This window comes from Dromaius novaehollandiae, chromosome 3 (assembly GCF_036370855.1).
Source record: "Dromaius novaehollandiae isolate bDroNov1 chromosome 3, bDroNov1.hap1, whole genome shotgun sequence".
Taxonomy (NCBI): Eukaryota; Metazoa; Chordata; class Aves; order Casuariiformes; family Dromaiidae; genus Dromaius; species Dromaius novaehollandiae.
The window spans coordinates 78,742,607-78,764,468 of NC_088100.1; the positions used below are offsets into that span (position 1 = coordinate 78,742,607).

Consider the following 21,862-nt stretch of genomic DNA (forward strand, 5'->3'; position numbering starts at 1 on the left):
AGAAGAGATGCTATAGCATCAATGGCATTAATAGCCATAGGAAGGGAAAAGACAACATCTGGATGCTGCCATGTTTGTACTTTTTGAACAGTGGGAAGCAGATGAATGAACTCTATCTACAGCTCCTGTGCAGGAGTAGTAAGTTCTGCTACTCATCATTCTTCCCAGCATTGTCTCTGAATATATTATTTTGATGATGTGACATTAATTTTTTCACAGCTTCCACAAAAATGTGCGGAAAAAAATCCTGCAGGTTCAGCCTAAACGATGTTTTTTGTAAGGATTCTTCAATTCTGCAAATGCAGAAGAAATTGAAACCACAGGAAAAAAAAACTTCCCAGTTACAGATCCTGGGAAACTGTGGTTCCTCTCCAGCTCTGGTAACACTGCGGTGTTTTTTTGCTTGTATCAGTCTGCAGTTAATATGGTACTTGTACAACTGTCTTATTTTCAGACATGAGCTAATGCCTGAAAAGTGCTCATCCTTACTACATTCAGGAGGTAAGGCTAATGTACTTCCCAAGTGTTTGATGGAGAAAGCAAAGTCACCTCCCCCACATACGCTCCAAGCTTAGTTTGACCAAACTTTTGCATTAGTAGCTTTACATATTTTCTCCATGGACAAAGGAGGCTCAAAAAGGATGATGAAGCAGTGTTACTGCCTCAGGCTGCCTGTGTCATGAACACACACAACTCTGCAACACTGCAAATACTGAAAGGAACTGAAAGGCTTTCCTGCCTTTAAACAACACAGCACTTTTTCTGTGTGGGTTCATACAACACACTTCTTCAGCAAGTCTAAACACTGGGTCCTCCATCAGGAGGAGAAACGGAAAAAAATTTGACAGAATGCAGAAATAAGGACTGACTAAGATTAAGTACCGTTCTTGCTTTTCCTCCTTTTTTTATCTGTTCACTGGTTACCACATACAAAGGGGGAAGGCAACTACCCAGGCTACAAGAATCTGGAAAACAAGGACAGATGCATCATCTTCCTCTGAGAGGCATATATTGTTTGAAATTAAGGCTGCACGAAGCGTTTGAAATCAGCTGTAAAATATGAACACTTAAAATTCCTTTGTATTGCATTTACATGAGTATCAGTCACATTTTGAAAACATCTTGGTTTCGGGATCTTGATAGTATTGATTCAATGAATGGTTAATGAGTTTATTTTGGAAGAAAAATTAGTAATTTTACTTGCCAGGAAAAAGCTTCAGGTCTTTTCAGCATAATGAAATGTTATTAAAAAACTTTTGAAGTAACCCTATTTAACATCTGCACACATTTAGTAATCAAAAATTCAAAGTCACTGATGTGAAATGGTCTTGAACTGTGTCATGGAAATAATCTAATACAAAGCTGTGCTTTCAAATGATGTTTTAGCAAGAATTGTAATACATAAACATGTAGGAAAAAGTAGAAATTGTGCAGACTGGCAGGTATGCCAGGGTTTAAGAAATTTAGACAGATGATTTTAAAATGTACACATTTACAACATCCACTCACTGTCCCAGGCATTTTCCAGTCAGATTTAGATTGCCTCATACAAGAAAGACTGACATGGAGAAATGTTGATCCAGAAGTTAAAGTGAAATATATCTGCCAGTCATAAAATCCATCCACTAGTTGCCTTCAACATGGAAGTCAGAAAACTGCAACAGGATTTTCTTTGTTATTCAGTAGCAAAACAACAGAAACTTCCACTAGAACCTTTTACTTGTCAGAAAGCTGCCTGTAAAAGCATATTTTGTGGTGGTTTCATCCGTATTTCTACCAGCACTTGCCAGTTGCATACAAATTTTGTAGTGCACTGGGCCTCTCAGCACAGAGCCAGCACGTCTGTCTGTCAGAACACGCGCTCCAAGTCTTGGGTGCAGGGAAGAAGCAGGTTTGAGAAATGCCAAGTATACACCAAAGACCATCACTTTCTGCTCCCAGGTTTCTTCTCCAGTGCCTTACCATCCCCAAAAGGGCTCAGTCCCAAAACACATCCTGTAATGCCCCAAACCTTTCAAACCAATAGGTTTGAACATTTTCAAACATTATTGAACATTTTTCAACAGTTTTCACTGCCACTTAGTTCACTCACTGTATATGGCATGCAGAAGCACTAGCTGAAGGAATTACTGGATTCCTTCTCTCCCTAAAAGAAAGGCAAATTCTTATTTTAAACTAACAATCAGGAAAGAGAGAGAGGAAAAAGGAAAAAAAAAAAAGTCGTCCAGAGGCATGGGAATGCTTTGAGTATGGAAAACATCTTCTGCGTTAATTTGTACATAGGGATCTCTATGGCTCTGTCTTGTTAATAACAATAGAAAAGATGCATGAAATTCGGCACAGAGTAACTTTTTCATAGTTTTCAAAACCAGCCTCTAATACTCCTCCACAGCAGAAGTATTATTCTTTATTATGCTTTACATATTGTTTTATTACTTGTAATAGAAACAGCACCTTCTATTAAATTCTGTAGTTTTTAAACTAAATTTCTATAAAATAAATTTTTATAGTCTTAAAAATTTCTACGAGTTCTAATCATACCAATTTTATCTCTATTGACTTCTGCAGAATTTTGAAAATGCACAACATAAAATTCCAGGCACTGAATGTACGTGCAAGCATAAAACATATTCCACATGTTTACATGACACTTCAGGGAAAAGAAAAATACTCAACAAAAAAGACCATCTCTTTTCCTGCTCACTATCACTCACAGCTCACCAATACGTTTTATGCACAACATAACAGGAACAGATGTTCCAATTGCTCAGCGCTCAGAGATGTCCCACCTTGCAGTGCTCGGCTGACTTCGTTCTATTGCACATCACAAGAGGTACCAGACGCTTGTCCGGTAGGTGGGTGCTTCTGACAACAAGCAGGACCAGGTAGCCTCTATTGTGTAACAACAGGCAAAGGTGAAATGTATAGATAAAGCCACACATTCATTTTTCCCCCCTCTTATAATGCCTTCAATTTATTCACATCAAGCCTCCTGAACAGAGCCAATTACTGCCCTGAACCAATTATGCATAGGCCCCGACATGGCCCTGCAGTAAAGAGACACAACACCCTTATTTACACCTGGAGTTTATGAGATTGTCAAAGTAGCTTAGTAAGATTCACAGAATTTCATGACAAATAAGGAGTATTTAGTTACTTCATATAAACATATACTCACTTTTCTTTTGGACTGTTATAGCTTAATTATGAAGTTCACACAATTATAACCCTTCCCTACTTACCCATTGAGAATACAGCAGAGCTGTTTCCCTACAGTTACCTTTACATACTAATTCCTGCTTTCCTTTCTGTTCACCTCACCTTACTAGGAGGAAGTGCTGCCAAGCAGACCTTCAGCCTTTTCTCTCTCCTGCTGAAAAGCTGCTTTGCTCATCTATTTCAGCTTCATAAAGTAGCTGGCATGTAGCCAATTACTATAATTATTTATCATCTGAAAACATGCTAGCAACCCATATCTCCCCTCCTTGCCCTGCCCACAGGTGCAACAAGCTTGCTGCAAGAGCCAGCACAGGCCCAGGGCCATGGCACCTCCAGCTTGTGGAGGGCCCTCTGCCCATGCAGGCCACGCGACAGGGCACGGCCAGGGCTGCGGGGCTCTCCGTGTCTAAGTCTGCTCCTACATTAAATGACTACCCACACACGGTGGGAACTTTCTTAAGCTAAGCAAATTGTAGTACTCCATGCAGTGAAACAGTCCAAAATCTGAAATGTATAAATAGCACTGTATATATAAAGACCATAAAGCAATGGCAAAGATTCAGACAACTTCCACTCTGGGATTACAAGCACTCAACCACCCTGAGATGCTGCACATTTCAACATAGTGAGAGAGATTTAACAGGTAAAGGACGGTTGCTCCCTTCAAAGTGTTCCAAAGCCATGCTGTGGCCACCTCCCACCACGCTCATGCTCACTGAGGAACCTGCATCCACAGCCATTTGCTGGGAATGTACTTTTCTGTGTGTTAATGATAGCTAAACTGCAAAGATCCTGGATGGATGTATTGCTTACTTCCTTATATATCCTCAGTCAGGAAGTTATTTTCAAGAAGAGCGATTCACTGGTCTAGTCATTCTTTTCCATTTCCTGAGACTTTGTTCTTCAGGAAGCAAAACTGTACCCTGCAAGAGCTGATGGCAACATGCACACACACAAATTATATATATACACAGATGGGGGGGGGCGGGGAGGGGGGAGAGGGTCCTGAGCACAGAACTAACTGCTGCCTTCCCTGCAGTACTTTGAGTCTTCCTTAACAGCAAAGACTCTTACAGAGCCATGCAAAACCAGGGCTGTAAGTCCTGTTAATTGAACAAAAAGAACAGACTAGTAAATATTTAGATGAAAAATATTTACAATGGAGCAATTGGTTAAAAAAAAACACACAAGGAGTTTTTTTGTTTTCATATTTGTTTTATTTTAGAAATATTTTCACTTACTTGTGAGAACACAAACGCAAAAAAAACACACACCAAAGAAATCCTCTCCTAAGAGACTGGTAGTAAAAAAAGAATGATTTGAGTGTTATCAATAATAAAAAGAGGGACAGGATTGCTCAGCCTTCTGAGAACAGACTTTTTGAGTCACAGGGTCAGACAGGCCATAACCTTATGAGTTCAAATCTAGAGTAAAATCATACATTTTCCACTGGCCTAACAAGTTACTACTACCACCTGTGGGCTCAGCTGCCCACTAGTTCATCAGGTTCAGCTCTCATCCTCCTGAACATCTGCACACAGATACTCTGGGCCAGAGGAACCAGGGTGTTACCCAGCCCACAGATGCAATTAAGAGGCATTTGCTGCCATTCATGGTCATACCAAACAGGCGTTCACCATGCCATTCCGTCATCACCAGTCACATAAGGCATCTGTATGCACATCCTATCACCTCATCAGGCAGGACACATCCCACAACCAAATGAAGACATCTTCTGTTACGTGGTAAGAAAAGGCGCCTGCTCCGTGTGCCCAAACGTGTGTGCATCCTGGCTACGTGATCAGAATCTGTGTATAAGCATGTGACATATGTCAGAATTGATCTGACATCAGAGCCCGGGCATAGGGTTAGCCAGCTCCGGTCTGGGTGGCAAATATCATCAAATCAAGACATCAATGCAAACATTTATATGGTGAAAACAGAACACAAAATAAAAATCTGGATTGGTTTTTGACAAGCTAGAGTCCTTTGAAATAAGACTGATTTTTATACGGGACGATCAGTATGCAGAAGGAAAGGAAGAGCTTTTCCCTAACAACACAGCTTTGACTGACACAGGGTGATGATCTTGGAAGACCCTAACTTTCAGAAAGGAGGACAACCATTCTTCCCACCCTACAAGCAAAGATTGAGAAAGGGGACCTGAAAAGCTTTTAAATGCTTTAAAAAATGTTGCTGCAAAGAAAAGGAAACAATCTGGTTTTTTTACTATTATGACAGAAAGAATAAGAAGACAAGCTTCAATTGCCATAAGACAGACATGTATCAGACACAAGAAAGGCTTTCAGACACTAAGGATAATGCTGTAAAATATATCTCCATAAGGAAGTGACGGGATATTTACCAATAGAGGTCCTTAGAAGAGGTTAGACAAAAACTTTGGTGGAATTTCAATATAGCTGATGCTGCCTGACAGGGGTGAGAGGGTTGAGATGAGTGTTTTATACCTCTCCCTGTGCTATTTTTCTGTGAGCAAATGATCCCTGCATTTACCTGCTCAATTTCCCTTTTCTGTAGCTAGGCAGTTAGTTTGAAGCTTGTGGGGAGGAGCAAATAGTAGGCCTGGGGCATAAGATATTGTCTATTTTGGAAGTCAGGAAATGATTTATTATGAATGTGTACCCAATTAAGCACTCTTGCCACCAAAAACAAAGTAAATCTGTAAAATTTTATCAAAGAACTTGAATAGTCATCATCATCTTCATTTTACAAATGCGGAATGCAAGGCACAGAGGTCTCAACCATCCATAATGACAGAGCAAGTTGTAAAAATGAGTCTGGAAGCTAGATTTCATGGCTGCTTGTCAAGTGACCTGTCAAATGGACTCCATTCTCCTATTGCTCTCCCTCCCCTCCCCTGCCTCTCCCCACCAAGCAATTCAAGATTACAAGAACTGTAGAATTTCCTCACAAACAGTTTGCCTGCAGCTGGGGAAAGTCAGACTTACAATAGCATTGGTAACTTCTGCTGTAACAAGAACACCATCAGAAAAATCATCATTACCACGAAAACAAAGCTAAAGGTAGTTCAAGACTTGCACCTTGCAGAGCTGACCTGGACTGCCAGTGCCCATCTCTGTCCTTTAACCTACCTCATTCTGTCTAACCTTTAACAGCAAGAATATATTCCTCTAAAAGATGACTATCTATAAACAGAAAGAAAAACAGAAGACAGAATAAAGGACACACTATTGATAAAAAACAGTATTGCAGGACAAGTGCAAAAGAGGAGTTCACAAGCATTTGCGAAGGAGGCATCGCTCCAGCCCACTGTGCAAGAGGAACAGCTTAGCCAAATTTCAGCATTTACTAGCCACTTTCTTAAGCTGATCTACTTAAACCTGTAGGAAAGTAAAATCTAAGCCAAAAGTAAACTCAAAATCTCTCATAACAAAGTATCATAAAACCAGTGCCCGTCCTTCTGCAGTGCTCCTTACCAGACTGCATAGGCTTGCTTCGATTTCCTATAGGCCAGTTTGCAAACCCAAGGAGGACCCACACCTGAAACACCCACAGGAGGTCTTGCCTCTCACAGCTGACTATACCTAGGGACACAAGGCCCCAAACTAAATTTGAGTAAATTTGCAAAAGCTCTGGCAGGATCTAGACCCTACACACAGATAGAAAACAGAATTTGGATTCACCACTATCAGTAAGACAAAATACAGAATTAAAAATATATCGGGAGTGCAAAAGTTGAGAACATCTCCCAGAAAAATATATAGCAATGTTTTAATTGGTCATTTTCTCAAAAAAAACAAGGAAGGCTTCTGCATCACCAGAATAAGTATAATCAAATTCTTTGCATGCTTAGGTCTTTTCTAGCTTATTGGAATGGCATATTTAACTTTTGATTTATAAATCAAAGGATATTCCTCACTGCTGTAAGATGCATTCCACTGAGGCTCAAGGTCTTTAGCAGATCCACACTCTGCGTATTTTCTCCTGATGGTTTTACGTTCCTGTTCATCAACACTCAGCAAGAACCATAAACAAAGCCCTGCTCTCGGATGCACACATGCAGTTCCCATTGACTTCACTGGATTTTCAGCTGACTTCAGTAAGAACTGCATGCGCATACAGAAGGGCAGAACTTGGCTCTGCACATTTAATAAAGTTACATCACTAGATACTCTATAAATGCAGGGCAATCCAGGCCATACTGAAAAATAATATAAACTGAAAACTGAAAGTGTAGCCAAATAAGTTCGGATTTCAGCCAGGTTTTCCCAGAATAGGAAAAAGGGCATACATTTTATACAAGATAAAACAAAACTCTTATAATATCTTAGTCACCACGGTGTGCTCTGCCTCCCTTAGCAGGACTATGGTGTGAAACCCAGCCATCTACATAAGGCAATGATCTTGTCTCAAATATAGCGATGATATTGGCATATGAAACAATTAAGTAAAGGTCAAGTTACAAGCTGTGATTTGCTAAGTCATTTTCTGCATCTGTATCCCTGCTCTGGAAGTTTGGAAACTCATTACAGCTAGATTTAAAGCATAGCAGAATACCACAGGAGAAAAAATAATCAATCACATGATATTAATAACAAATATTGTATGATTTTGAACCTACTTTAAAGGTGGTATATTTAAATGGTGGTATATTTGATATCAAATGCTTAAATCCAGGAGTATCTATCTTAAAGCCATCCTGCCCCTCCCCCCAGGAATCCCATAACGAATACCCACATAACCTACAAACAACTCTCCTCTTCCAAACTGCAAATGACATCTAGCAACACACAATTTCTGTCAGGTATGTTAGCTAGCACACACTAAGAAAAGCAATGCCACATGTATTTTCTCCAAGCTTCTTCCCTTTATTTTACTTTACTCATTCCATGATATAATAACCTGTGCCTTTTTACTGCCTCTTTAAAAATATCTGCCTATTAGGATGAAGAACGTTTTGACTTCTAAAAGTCCGACTACCAACCGGCTTCTCTGCGCTTGCTGTTTGGCTGACGAACGCTTATTGGCCTGCAACTACAAACTTGCATGCAGAAGCACTCGGGTGGAAATCACAGAGGGGGCTCGATGTTCATGTTTGGTTTTTCCCGCTAAGCAGGAACATCTCAGATGATGTTCACACTTAAATAGCAGAACAGATTTTATGAATCATTTTTTCTTCCTGGTTGGAACAATCCCTATTCCCTGTTGCATTATAATACTGAGTCACTTTGCATAAAGTGGGTTATTATTGCCAAGTAAAGGGAGAGAGAAGGGAAGTGGATGTAATGCTCGGAACTTAGATGTGCTACAGGATACCTATCGAGTTGCTTCTTGAAGAAAATTATTTAAAATTTAAAAATCTCATTACAAGGCAACTCACATAAGAAAAAACTATAGCTATTCAATGAAAAAATCCAGTACATCTAATGTGATACTGATGATCAGAAGGATTGTGAAGATGACTTTTTTTTTTTTTTTTTTTTTTTTTTTTTAATGAAGCAGGGTCTGGCCTGCTATAAATGCTGAGTTGTACTAGTCATTCACATTACACTATCCAGTAAGTTAAGTAATTAGCGTGGTAAAATCTGTTCCTCCCACACTATAGCACTGTCAAATGAATAGTTATGAGGTCTGGTGGGACTTCGCTGTCTCAAAAATCACCTCCTCTCCCAATGCTGTGCCCTGACACTGACAGCCCATGAAGACACTCTTTTCTGTAACAGAAGAACTCCTTCATGTTAACTCAGCGACTCCAGATCTACTTTGTGTTGGCTCTGAATAAGCATGAGCCTGGTGAATTTAGAGTGTTACCAGGAACATCTATTTCAGCCTAGCTTTTTCAATTTTACGTTCACAACTGGGAGATAAAGGGTTCCCCCCCCTCCCCCCCAAATCCTGGAGGGGCAGGACTGGTGGAAGGAGGGAGCCTTACCAACTGATGTCAGCTTTCATTTGCTAGTTTGTTTTAAATGCGTGACATGACTATTTGATGGGCAAAATAAAGTTAGGCATGTTACATGATAATTTTTCCAGAAAATTGATTTCAGAGAGTTCAAAGAAAGAAAGAAAGAACAGCAAAAATCCTCTGCTTTTCTGCATGTCCTGTTTAAGCAATGACACATGAAGAACTTTATGTTCAAACAATTACCTGGTACTTTAAATAGGACACTAAGGGAATAACATTTTTTAAATGTATTCACACAGCATGAGACTAATCCTCCTCCAGGTAATACTGGTGCGAATCACAGCAGCTCCTCAGAGGTCAGTTGAAGTACACCAGCATAAAACAAATGTTAGCCAGAGGAGAATCAGGCTCCATATACCTTTATTTTAATGCAGAGGTTGCAGATCATCTGCAATGATAAAGTGAACGACATAAATACAACTGACATTTATTCAATTGATCTCACTTCCTGCTGACAAGTCACAGCTCCAAATATAGGGCCGAAGAACAATGGTTCAAGGAAGGGAGGCAGAAATCCTGGTTCTACCCCATTCACACATCCCTATCTGCTAATACCTCTTACTGGAAACACTTTTCATTTCCTTATACTGCTAAACCATTTTAGGTTTAATTTGACATTGTTCCCCCCCCCCCTCCCCTTAGAACAACTTCTTTTCATCATAAAAAGAAAAAATACCAGGATGCATGGGCTGAAGATGATTGCAAAAATCTGTACAAGCATGAGAACCTATGGACAAATAAACAAGAAAATCTCTATTTTACACACAATAAATGAGGCACTGGCAAATTAATTATTTAATTGGAAATCCAGAATTGGGAAAGAATGATATGGAGGCAGGGGAGGAAGACTAAAATAGGAGGCTATTACAAATTACGGTGCTGTTTGTGCTAATTTAAGTAAATCTGCAATTATTTCCTACAACTTCATGAGGTCCTGAACCAGATTTCCTCATCCTGTGCTAGGCTGACAAAAGGATCCCTAGCAACACACTAAATATATTATGCAATACATTGAATACTACCAGGAAAAGGCAGTGAATTACACTGAAACAAAGAACATCAGGTGTGAACACCACCACCTCAGGGGAAAGATCACCTTTATTTATCATGCCAGCAAGCGCAGACATTTTCCTGTATCTCTGTTACCAGCACATAATGATATTTGCTACCTATAACAAAGTTAATGCAAATTTTACCTCAAATCTACTTAGGCTCGAGCTCTTCGACCGAGACTTCTTGCGGAGATACACTGAGAAGAACCGACGCACTGTGAACTTCTTCATGTTCATTTCCATTGCCCCGTGAGAGCTACGGTGCAGAGCACGGAGAAGCTGCAGTGGTGGAGAAAGCTAGCGCATCCCAGTTGCACCCTATTTATATCCACAGGCAGGAGATCCTCCGAAGGGTCTGTTTCTGTTCATCAAGGCCAGCACAGCTAGCTGTGCAAAAGGTATGTTACAAGAGCCACAAGAGCTCGCAGCGTGCTGCTTGCTGTTCAGAGCATAAAGGCTTTATACTCTGTCTTGCTTTCCACTGTTTACATTTCAGTGCTGCAAGCCGAACTCTCTTTCCACTCCCTCTCTCCCTCGCCTTAGGTCCTACTACATCCAATCAGGCTTTGCTCTAACTGCATACATAATAAGCTCCAGCAGATGACAGCTCCTAAGTCCCAGGCATAGCAGGTTTGAGATAAATACTAGATGTGTCTATTGCTTTGCACTCCTTTCCTCTCAGTCAGGCTTTTTCAATTTCCTGGTTTGTGAGTCACATGGGGAATAGGCACATGCTGCACTTCTGTTTTTAGCTTGGAATTTCAACATTGCTATAATTACTGAGGGCTACGGTGGTCATATTCGAGAAGAAATGAGCTCACATAAAAGAGTCTCTCCTGGGAGAAGGCTGAAAGATACCATGAACCCACTGTCAGAACAGAAGTGTCTGAACCTCTTTTTATTCTTGGGACTTTTTTTTTTTTTTTTTTTTTTTAATGTAAAATAACATTTTCCCCCACCCTTAAATCAAAAAGCTTAACATCCTATTCATACATTACCCACTGGCTTTACATTAAAATACCTAATGCTGACACAGCTCTGAAAATAGAAAGCACAATCTAAATGCAAGTATTGCCATTCTTATTGTACTACAGCAGGGAGCTATAGCCCTTCTAAGAGGTTAAATATATACATCTATTTAACAGGCTATAATTTTGAGCTGCTCACTATACAGGAAGCATGCAGACTTACAGCTCCCCTCCCCCCACCCCAACATAAACACATTTTCAGCTTTTCTTCAAAAACTAATGAATCTCAATGCAATCCAGAGACCTAAGAGCTCTCTCTGCCACACACAGCTCAGGTTCCTTGTCCTTGGCAGCCTTTCCTTTCTGACTACCAAGGAGCATCCAGACATGCCTTTCTCCCATATCCTCATATGGAAAGTGAACAACTCTGATGACTTATTAATGACTCAGTTGAACAAGCTCAGAGAGAGCTGACACTACTACAGCCTGAGAAGACACTCAGAGATTAAATGACAATACTGCTCCAGTCAATCTGCTCTAAAAAAAGAGAGACAGATTTTGCTTTAATTGCATATCTGGACTCTGCTGTGAACTACATTGGCTGGTCACGGCTGTCACTACCTGCTTTGTTTGCAGGTTTTCTCTCTCTCTTCTGTTTAAACCTCACCACAGTCTATACTTGGAAGGGCAAGAAAATAAAAACAAGCAAAAAATATCTTGGCATTTATGGTTTTGTTATAAAGGAGTCAGACTGAAGGATTCAGTGTTGTGCTCGATCATCTTCTACAGGCTCTGACTCTTGCCTATTGCTGTCTCCCCTACTCTTACCTGACTGCTGACTGCGTAGCACAGTGCATGTAGCAGAGTGGATATCCTCTGCTTTATCGCTTTTCTCTGACCAGCACCACCTCCTGACCGCCTCTCTACTTCTCTTCTTTTCCAAAAAAGGTAGATCTTCCTTTGGTGCTGTCAAGGTCCAGCCCCAGTGTAAGCCACAGCTAGCCTAGGAGTCCTTCAGCCCTACACTACTACTACTACTGTGCCCTACTGGCACACAGTACTGGCAAAGGCTTTTGAAAGGAGGAAGCTATCCCAGCAAAAAGTAAGCTCTGTATAAATATACCCAAACCACCTTCGTAAGCAAATCAAGATAATAAATAGGTAAAATGCAGTTGTATAGGTAAAACTGTCAATGCCAGAATTTTTTGCAGATACAGCTTATCTAGTCAGGGAACATGTCTCCTCACTACTCTGACTGACATATCTGCACTGGTAAAATCCTAAGCAGAGCCAAGACCTCAGGCACTCACCTAATTCTCTGACCCTCACTCCTCCTGCTCTTCACCCTCTCCTGCTCTGCCTACAGTGCACATTACCACTTTTTTCTATGCCCTCCCCTCTGCCCAGAAAAGAGGTACCCTAACATGAGTGAAGTTAGGTTTCATGCTGATATAGGCTTTCATGAGCCATGCATACATTCTTAAGTTTGTAAGTCACTTTAGCTTTAAATAGTAACCAGACAAGATCATGGAAGCTCCCTGAACCCTTTCTATCACATATAAGGAAGTCCCACCTAGATCCTGACCTCTTTATTTATGCAGAGGAGGAGATCATTTTCCAGCTTTGAAGACACAGGATATTAAGCTGCTCTCTATTAGAATAAGCAGTATATAAGAGGCTACTACTACTTATACTAGTAGATTTATCACAGCCTTCATGTTCCACTATGCACCTAGTACTCTAACATACAGAGCATGCAGCCACCATTAAATATATGGGATCTGCAATAAACTTCTAAGATGATCACACAGGATATGACATTACTTAAGTATCGGGCACATTTATTACATTCGGAATTTTGTTCTTTCTCAGCTGCACAAAAGAATAAACATATATTCTTTCAGTTACGATGTACTGTGAACCTCAGAGTAAAAGCTGGCTTTTGATGCTAAAGATTAGATTGCAATGTGACCAGCACACCCAGGCTAGGGGTTAAGTCTGGTCTTACATCCCTGCCAAGACTCAGGCACAAGCATGGAAATAAGCATGATCTGCCTGCATACTTACTCCCCTTTCAACCAGGTGATTAGGGATTAAGCAGGGAAGGACAAACAACCACCACATAGAGATAATGGGGAGTGTATCTTCCAACTGTGACAGCACAAGCAACCAACTGAATTGCAAAAGTTCACATTAAAAAGAATACAAATATAAAAATCAAAGGACATGAACATGTAAAACTAAGCATAGGGATAGATATCTGAAAAACAAATTCTATTATAGTTGCATTCACATGGTATGCTCACAAGGTACACAAGTTAACTGCTTCAGAAAAACAAATGAGAAGAGGTCTCAAAAATGTTAACTCAAACTTTCCACCAGGAAGACAATATCCAGTTTTCCCAATCACTCTAATAAAAAGGTGCAAGCCAAAAAATAAATTAAGTTGGAACATTTGTTGTTATATTTATAAACATGCAACCGTCAGATCAACCTACAACGTGAAAAATTCATTGCACTTGGAAATTCATGGGGGTAAATTATTTATCAGCTCTCCTCTGAGCAATTTTAACTGCCAAAGAACTCAACGGAAGAAGAAATCCACCAAATGTCTCTGTTTAAGACAAGAATAAACAACAGAGCTGGGGGGTGGGAATATGACGCATTTCCACCAGCCAGTAGTACTTATACTCCATATTCTGCTTTGTATTTTTTAAAATAATTGCTGTAACACTAAATAAATAAATAAGAGTTCATGGCTGCCCCTGCTCCCAATGAAGTGAATAGCAAAGCTAAGTTTAAATCAACTGGAAATGGGCTACCCCCAACACACACACACACACACACACACACCCAGCAACTAGGATTCAAGACAAATTCATCAACAGAAACCCCTTGAAATTATGTATTCCAAAGCTTAGGTTCTAGCTTTTAAAAGTCAAATGAAGACTTCACAGTAATATCCAATGAAAGCTAAACACCCTTTCTGTACATGTATAGATAGACCATACGAAGATCAGTAACAGCTCAGAAGCAGTGACTAAAGGATGCCAACATATGAAACCTACATGGGGCAATATGGCAACCTGCACTGAAGCACAACAAGGATGCTGCCAGTGGCAGATGCCAGATGAATCATCAATTTCCAAAAGAAATAAAATAACTTGAGCTGATTGTTTGCATGAAAGAACATACAAATTCAAAATAGCAACAACAAACCATGGTTGGATGATGAAATTACAGAGAGAAATTCTATGTTATTGTATTACGCAGCATGTCAGACTCCATGACCAAAGTAGACCTTTTAAATTTTATATGTGAATCAACAATCTGTGAGTAAAACCAGAACAACTCTGCTACTTGAGCAAACTTAGAAATCATTGTGAAAGTGAAAACATAGAACTTGATACTATCTTCTTTGCAAACGCAATCAGTTTTAACTATCTCTCCTCAACAGAAAAATACAAAAACTCCGGAGAAGCAATAAAGCATCAGAGGCAAGAAACAGATACCAGACAGAACAAATAAGATTAGCAGAACATGGCACATAGAGAAATGGAAAATGAGAGTACCACAATAGAAGCACAGGAGACAATACCACAGAAAAGAGAAATTAAACATTATCACTTACACTCTCATTAAAGAAAATCAGGAGCAAGAGCAGATGTTTCCAAGAAAAAACAGTGAATAGAATGAAGAACAATACCTTCCCTAAGGTGATTAGATGGTACATGACACTTTGAGTGATTGCCATTTCCTGATCTTGAATTCTGGGCAAATTTCCATATGGCTTTTGTTTCCTCAGTGAAGAACTGAGGTGCTTATTTTTCTTATTGATGTTTCTTTAAAAACCAGTGATGGGCAAGAAATGCCTGAGTTTTGATCTCATTAGATCAAAGTAACAGTCTGGATTCCAGTCTTTTCAGCTGCTGTACCTGGTTAAACACCTCATCTACTTCAGAGTGCCACTAACTTCACTGTAGCTCTCATGGGGGAAAAAACAAAAAGAGACAAAAATAAAAGAAAAAAAGAAAAATATGCTGCCCAGCCAACACAGTGGAGTATGTGCAATAACCTGTCATATCAGACATATTTCTCACCAACAGCAATCAATAAGTGATCAAAAAGGTTAGCAGGATGGGGAGGCAAGGGAATAGGCAGGGAAAAAAGCATGTATTTTCCCTTCTCCCATTTCCTCCTGTGCACACCTGTGTATCATGAGCTTCAGTAATTTTCAACTTTTCCATAGATGAACTCCAAGTTTCCAGTGGTGTTGCAGGCTCCTTCAGCCATTTTGCAAATTGAAGTCACTGCTTCAAAGGAAGAAAAGAATCATACACCTTGCCCAACTGCATCCAACAAACCGGCAAGCAGCAGCTGGGAACACCAACTCCTCTGCCACAGTCTTCTCTGCTCCAAGGAACAATGTAGGAGACTCACAGTGCCTGTTCAATCTTGCACTTGCAATCTCAAGGCCTGGGGAGCTTGGGCAAAACAGAGGATCCCTTATACCCATATGTCTTTAAAATACTTAATTACCAAAAGCATTGTGCAACACACTGGCAATTACATGAAAGGTGACCAGAATAAATACAACTGCAGCAATGACAGGAGAGAATAGCTTGCTATGAAAAGACCAATTTTGCTCAATGTGCTCTGTAAGCCCTCCAGCAAAGTCCTGACAGTCTTATTAGCGGATTCCATCCAACAGCTTCAGATGTTCTTAAAGAGGGGGTAGTTCTCAGTAAACTTGAAACCAACATTTTGTAGGGATGCAAGCAGCCTAGATGGAAAGTCTCCTGTATTTTTCTTCCTAATAAATTCTGCCTCAGCAGATTAGATTTAAAAAATACATACTTATTGCCATTGAGAAGGCAGGCTGTCTCTGCATGTGCCATGCTGATGCAGAAGAGGTCTTCTCCTTGCTGGAGTTGCCTAAAAATCTGCTTCCTCAAACCCTCCTAAACACCCATGAGTCACCTGACGATAGAGGGCTGTTACTTTCAGAATAATCAAAGAGGGAGCACTGTGAGGACCCATGGCTTGTTCTTATTTGTGGAGGGAGAACTGGGACTGCTGCAGAAGTAATAGCTCCAGGACAAGATAACAAAATTTAATTGAGTTTTCAGCAGATGACAGACGCTTTAACTCTCACAAAAGTGGCTTGTGTTAGTGCTTAAGCATCAGACTGGCAAGTGTCACAACTGCTGTATTGACTGCTCCCATATGTGCTTTGCTGCTTATAGACTCACACTAACATGCAACAGCATCACTGGCCTTGCACATCAGTTTGCTGTGGACTACTTTTAAGATGGAGATTAGGTTGTCTAGCAGTCTGCATTAAAAACACGCCAGGGAGAAGAGTGTCAGCTCCATTTTTTTTCCCTTTTCCTTTTGCTGATATCACAGACTTTTACTTTCTTAGCTGATATCGTATACTAGTCTTTACTTGGCTTTTGATGGCTTAGACAGAAGTACATGGCAAAGAACCCAAAAGCCAGTCTCCTCTATATTACATCAGCTTCTACTCCAGTGTGGTTAAAGGAGATTACTGAAGATACAATTCTGCTTTCTTGACTTCGGATAATAAGCAGAAAACCATACTGTTCTCCTATAACAGACTAGAAGTTTTACAGAAACAAGGTTACTTGGTACCTGAAGTATGAACAGTCCTATCACATGAATATGAACACACTCTTTGAATGATCATTATACAAAAGGAAGTTCTACCATCCAAATTTGTAATGCACAGCATATGTTTACTGTTTATTCAGACCAGCAATACTAAGAAGGAATACCTGCATTAGAGATCTATTAACATGCAAGTTTACCTTGATAGGCCCTAAAAGACGTTATGCACTAGGAAGGAAAAATAGTGCGTGGTTTTGGAACATTCACTGAAAATCTTATTTTTTACTTTTACTAGATACTGAAAGACCAAACTGACAGTGCATTAAGCAGAAAAGCCAGATTCACTGTCTGGCCTTGAAACCTTAAAGGAGAGAGAAACATAGAACAGGGCTTAGAAACTTTTATTCAGAAAAGTATCAATTACAGGTAGAACTTTTGCTTTCTATAAGCTAATGAAACTAGACACCAAGGTACAAAGGTAGACCAAATAGATAAAATGCACCATCCTTAGTTGAGCTGGGTGACCTAGATCAGAATTCCTCTCTTATATCTGAATTCTTCTGTGTTACCTTGAAAAGCCACCTTAATCTCTCTGGCTATACCTAGCTCCAGTCTGTGCACACAACTCAGTCACCCCTGGTTCTGTTAAAATGGGGCATGGATTGCATGAGTTTTCTCTTCTTCTTTCTTCCTGCACCTCATGTCCCTAGAGAAGGAAATTTTAGCAAGAAAGGAGCCAGAGCACACTCTGGCCAGGTTCCTGCTTTTGACAAATGTGTATGTACATTCAGGACACCATAGGTGTGCACCTGCATTGCAGTTTAGTTATGGTCTCTGTTTCAAATCTCCTTGTATAAAATGAAGTGGCAGAGTACTCCAGCTCCATGAGAGCTCTTTGAGAGTAAACACCATCATCATTATGTGCTCACAGCCAAAATTTCAGTTTAGGCTTGGCACACATTTCCTAGCTTTGCTTACAAAAACAGATTAACTGTGAGTAATGCCAAAAAAGAATAAACAGATGAGACATGCAAATTTACCTTAGTAGGCAGTATAGCTGGCAGCGCAAATGACATATAGGATATTTTCAAAATAATCTAAACATATGACATACCTAATGCACCAAATGTCAGGCTCAAGGTTGTATGAACACCTACCCCATGGTAGACACTACAAAAATGAGATTCGTAAGTAAATCAGTAGTCATTCCTGAAATCCTGAGCTTTGGCTTCCTCCTTGTTGGACTTGCCTTTTTTTTTTTTTTTTTTTTTGGATGTATTTTGAAGGTCTGCTTCAAATTACTGTATTAACAGTACTTAAATCCAGATTACAGGCACAGCTCTCCCTGCCAGTTTTGAAATAGAAGTTGAAGAAACAGGGCAGAGGAAAAAAAAGGATTTGAAGTGTTGTAATACACCCCCTCTTTCTGTCTCTAATACAGCTACAGAGGTGTGAATATTTTTTAAAAAAAATAAGCCATGCAAAAATATTTCAACCTTCAAAAAGTTGGTTAGATTCCATCCGATATCTACAAAACCAAATACTGCTTTCTTAAGTCACCTAGAACAAAAATGTCCCAATGTCCCATTGTAATGCTAACAAACTAAGACCCTTATTAAACTCTGCTTCCATCAATTTGATATGGTAGAGCTAAAGAAATTTACATAAGGATTTCATAACACCATAAACAGAGAAAGGTTTGGGGGAACAGTACCAGCAAAATGACTATGTCAGTGCTTCTAGTCTAAGATTATATGACATCATAAAGCAATAAAACCTGAGTTTTTATACCCATATTGACAACATCTGCATGCCCTGGTCTCATATATAAACTCACAGCACCACTTAACAGTAGTGGTGTACATGTGGACAGCTCTCTTCGGATCAAAGCAAAATGGCCTTCATCCAATAGCTGTCCAAAGACACAGGTTGAACAAAAGGGCTCCCATAACTGCAAGGACTATATGGGCCCAGAGACAGCTGTTGCAGTTCAGTGAAAATATCTTAGGTAAAGAGAAGGAGAATGTCCACAGCAAGAGCAAGAAGATAAGCCATACAAATGCCTCCTTCTCTGGTTTAGGACTCATTGCTATTACAGAGCTGGAACCTGTAATAATTTGGATACGTTCAATATGGTAGACGATCTTTTCCTATAATCTTACCTAAATTCAGCTACATAAAGTGTCACTTTCTCTTAACTATAGTGCCACTTATCTCATTTAAGCCATGAGGCAGAAGGAAGTACATGCTCTTTTTGCATAACTGTTCTTGCCCACACTGGAGTGAGTCTTAGCTGATGCTTCAACAAATATCTAGAAATTTTAACATCTTGTATATATCTTCCTACACATCCAAAAAGCATGTGAAATCAGTTGTAAAGAGCCTATGGTAGAATATATGATATCCAGATGCCTAATTAACTTAATGCCAACCTAATGGGCAAAGAAATGCCAACTCATCATATTAAGTCACCTAAAATCTCTGGCATCTTAAAGTGATTTAATATATGCTTTCAAATTCTGAAATAGCCCTATAATTCGATTTGAAGTATAGACAGAAAAAAGCAATACTACGTACAACACAAACACGTGTGAAACATGAATCTATTTTCCATATATGCAATGTCAAGTTAGCGCTTTGTATTGTCTGTTTTTCATCAACTATTGATAAAAATGTACAATTAGTTCTATCACAAAGCAAGCCATACAATTTGATAAATGTTTAAGTGATTATTTATACCCTCTGATGTACTGATTAAAATCACACAGAACTTCTGGTGTCCTCCTTAGTACACTATGCAGTACAAGGCACATTCCTGGCCAAGGTGTCATAAAACTCTTTCCAAGTGAAACAGTCCACTTAAATACAATGACACGTATGCAAACAAAAATGCAACATCCTGTAAGTCAAATTTTGGATGATTTTTAAACAGCATCACTTTAAAAGACAATCTTAAGATTTCTGGATTCTGCTTTAACACACTTGGAGTGAGAACTACCACCACAACCAAAGTATTATTATTTGCTATCTTAATGGTATGCATCTAACTCATTACTGGACCTAAGGCTCCTTCTTACACCTCATTCAGGCTGGTAGGTAGTTCCACTGGAACCTACAAACACTTTCTACAACGCTAAGGCAACATTTCATGCTATGAAATGTCCATATGCCTACCTGACTTGGGACAAAGGCATGCTTATTTCTAAGGCTACTCTAATTATAGGGTGTGAATACACATGGACTTTTTTAATATTCATTCATCAGATAGGCAAGAACAAAATAAAAGCAAACCAGCCACTCTTCAACTGTTTTGTCTATAAACCTTTCACAGGTTTCTCTCTCTCAATTCTCCCTCTATCAAAGGGCTCCAAACAATAACCTGCAATCTCAGACACATAGGAGGTTAGAAGAGGTGAGGGGCAAAGAAAGGTTTGCTATGCTGCCTATTTTGAAAACACATTAAGAAAAAATGAGGTTATTTGATAATGCTAATTCTTGTTATATGGAGCTATCAAGTCATTTGCCCTAACAGCATTAGGCCAATTGTATCTAGATGTGAAAACACAGAATTTTCTTGCACAGGTCTCTAGTCCAGTCTTTTGCTCAACTCAGGACCATCATCAACACTAAGATCAGGTCAGCTGTGGCTTTGTCTAGCTAAGTCTTAAACATCCACAGACAAAGGCTCTACACACTCACTGCGTAACCTGCTCCAGTGCTGCTCTATGCTGCAAGTGAAGTTGTTCCTAATCTCCAACCTGGGCCTCCCACGTTGCCATTTGTGGCCTCCTGCCCCTGCTGCCTCGTCTGTCACTAAGAATAATACTTTGGCACCTTTATCTTCCGACTGTCCTTCACATAGATGTAGGCTGCTCTTTTATCACCCCTTAGCATCATCTTTGTTAGACTAAACAAAGAGCTCCCTCAACTTCTCCTTGCAAATAATGTGCTCTAGGCCCTGGCCATCTTGGTAGCCCTTCCCAGTTTCTCAACAACCCTCTTGACCTAGGTCCCCCAAAAATGGATAGCATAAGATAAGATACATTTATCAGCAAGAAGTGACCATGACCCACAATTATTTTTAAAATAAAATAATTTCCACAAAATTTCCCAATAGCAGGAATACACATTATACGTTGTGACTAGTATCATGAAATACAAAATACCATTACATATAGCATCATTGAGAATTGCTCTAATATATGTAATTTTCATATTTTAAATTCAAAATTCCACAGTGAAATCATTGCACTACTAACTAGCTGTAGTTAACATTTTCCTTTGAACATGGCTCGTCATTAATACATGGCTCATCCCATCTTAGCTGACTTTTAGATTGCTTGATTCTTGCAGAAATGAATCAGCTCAAGTCTTTCTCAGCTCCAAGCACCTCAGCATCACAGTTCAAACGTACGCTACTATGACTCCTAACAATAGTAGCATTTCTGTTGCTTTCTCAATGTACATTCTTAGAATCTAGCACAAGAAGTCCTTGGAGTTTTCTATCATTCTTGAGCCCACTGTATTTCCCTATTTTCTCAATTCAGCAAGTTTGCAAGTGTGCCCTGCAGGAGGTAATGCAATTCAGCAGCTCCTTCAAACTTTATACAGTGTTGCTGTATAGAAACAGACAAAGTATTTGTCCCTGAACCAGAAATTATGATTGGTAACCTTTATGTATTCATGATAAGCAATGAAGTTGTGGAAATTTCGTTCCGCATTATTTAAAGTAATCTACAAGCTTCCGTGGGATTTCTTGTCCTGATCAGATTAATGTTCCTTATAACTCTACAAGCAGTATCTTTCATTGAACAATAATTAATACTTCAGAAAAAAAAAAAAAAACAAGCCACAATTCACCTAGCCAATTACATAGTATCCACTGGATATGATGGTGTGTGCTCTTGAAACACGTACATCCTGAGGAATAAAGCCAGATTACCTTTGTTTTGGCTTCTACAACTGAAAGCACTCTTGAAATAAATCGTCCTTCCCTTACTTAATTTCTCGACACAGTGGGTGTTTGCTGATAATGTCTACTGACA

At 39.6% G+C, this 21,862-nt stretch overlaps 1 protein-coding gene across 3 annotated transcripts in view; it reads right to left on the reverse strand.

Annotated features, from left to right (window-relative positions):
- RPS6KA2 (ribosomal protein S6 kinase A2) overlaps positions 1-21,862 on the reverse strand; it is a 322,442-nt gene that overhangs the window by 184,573 nt on the left and 116,007 nt on the right. The window contains exon 1 of one of the 3 annotated variants that reach the window (XM_026109855.2): positions 10,363-11,081. The exons of the other annotated variants lie outside the window; for them this stretch is intronic. Within the exon in view, the coding sequence (XP_025965640.1) occupies positions 10,363-10,461 (99 nt within the window). The 5' untranslated portion in view covers positions 10,462-11,081. Of the gene's footprint in view, positions 1-10,362; positions 11,082-21,862 lie in introns of those variants that run through there. 3 annotated transcript variants of the gene reach the window in all.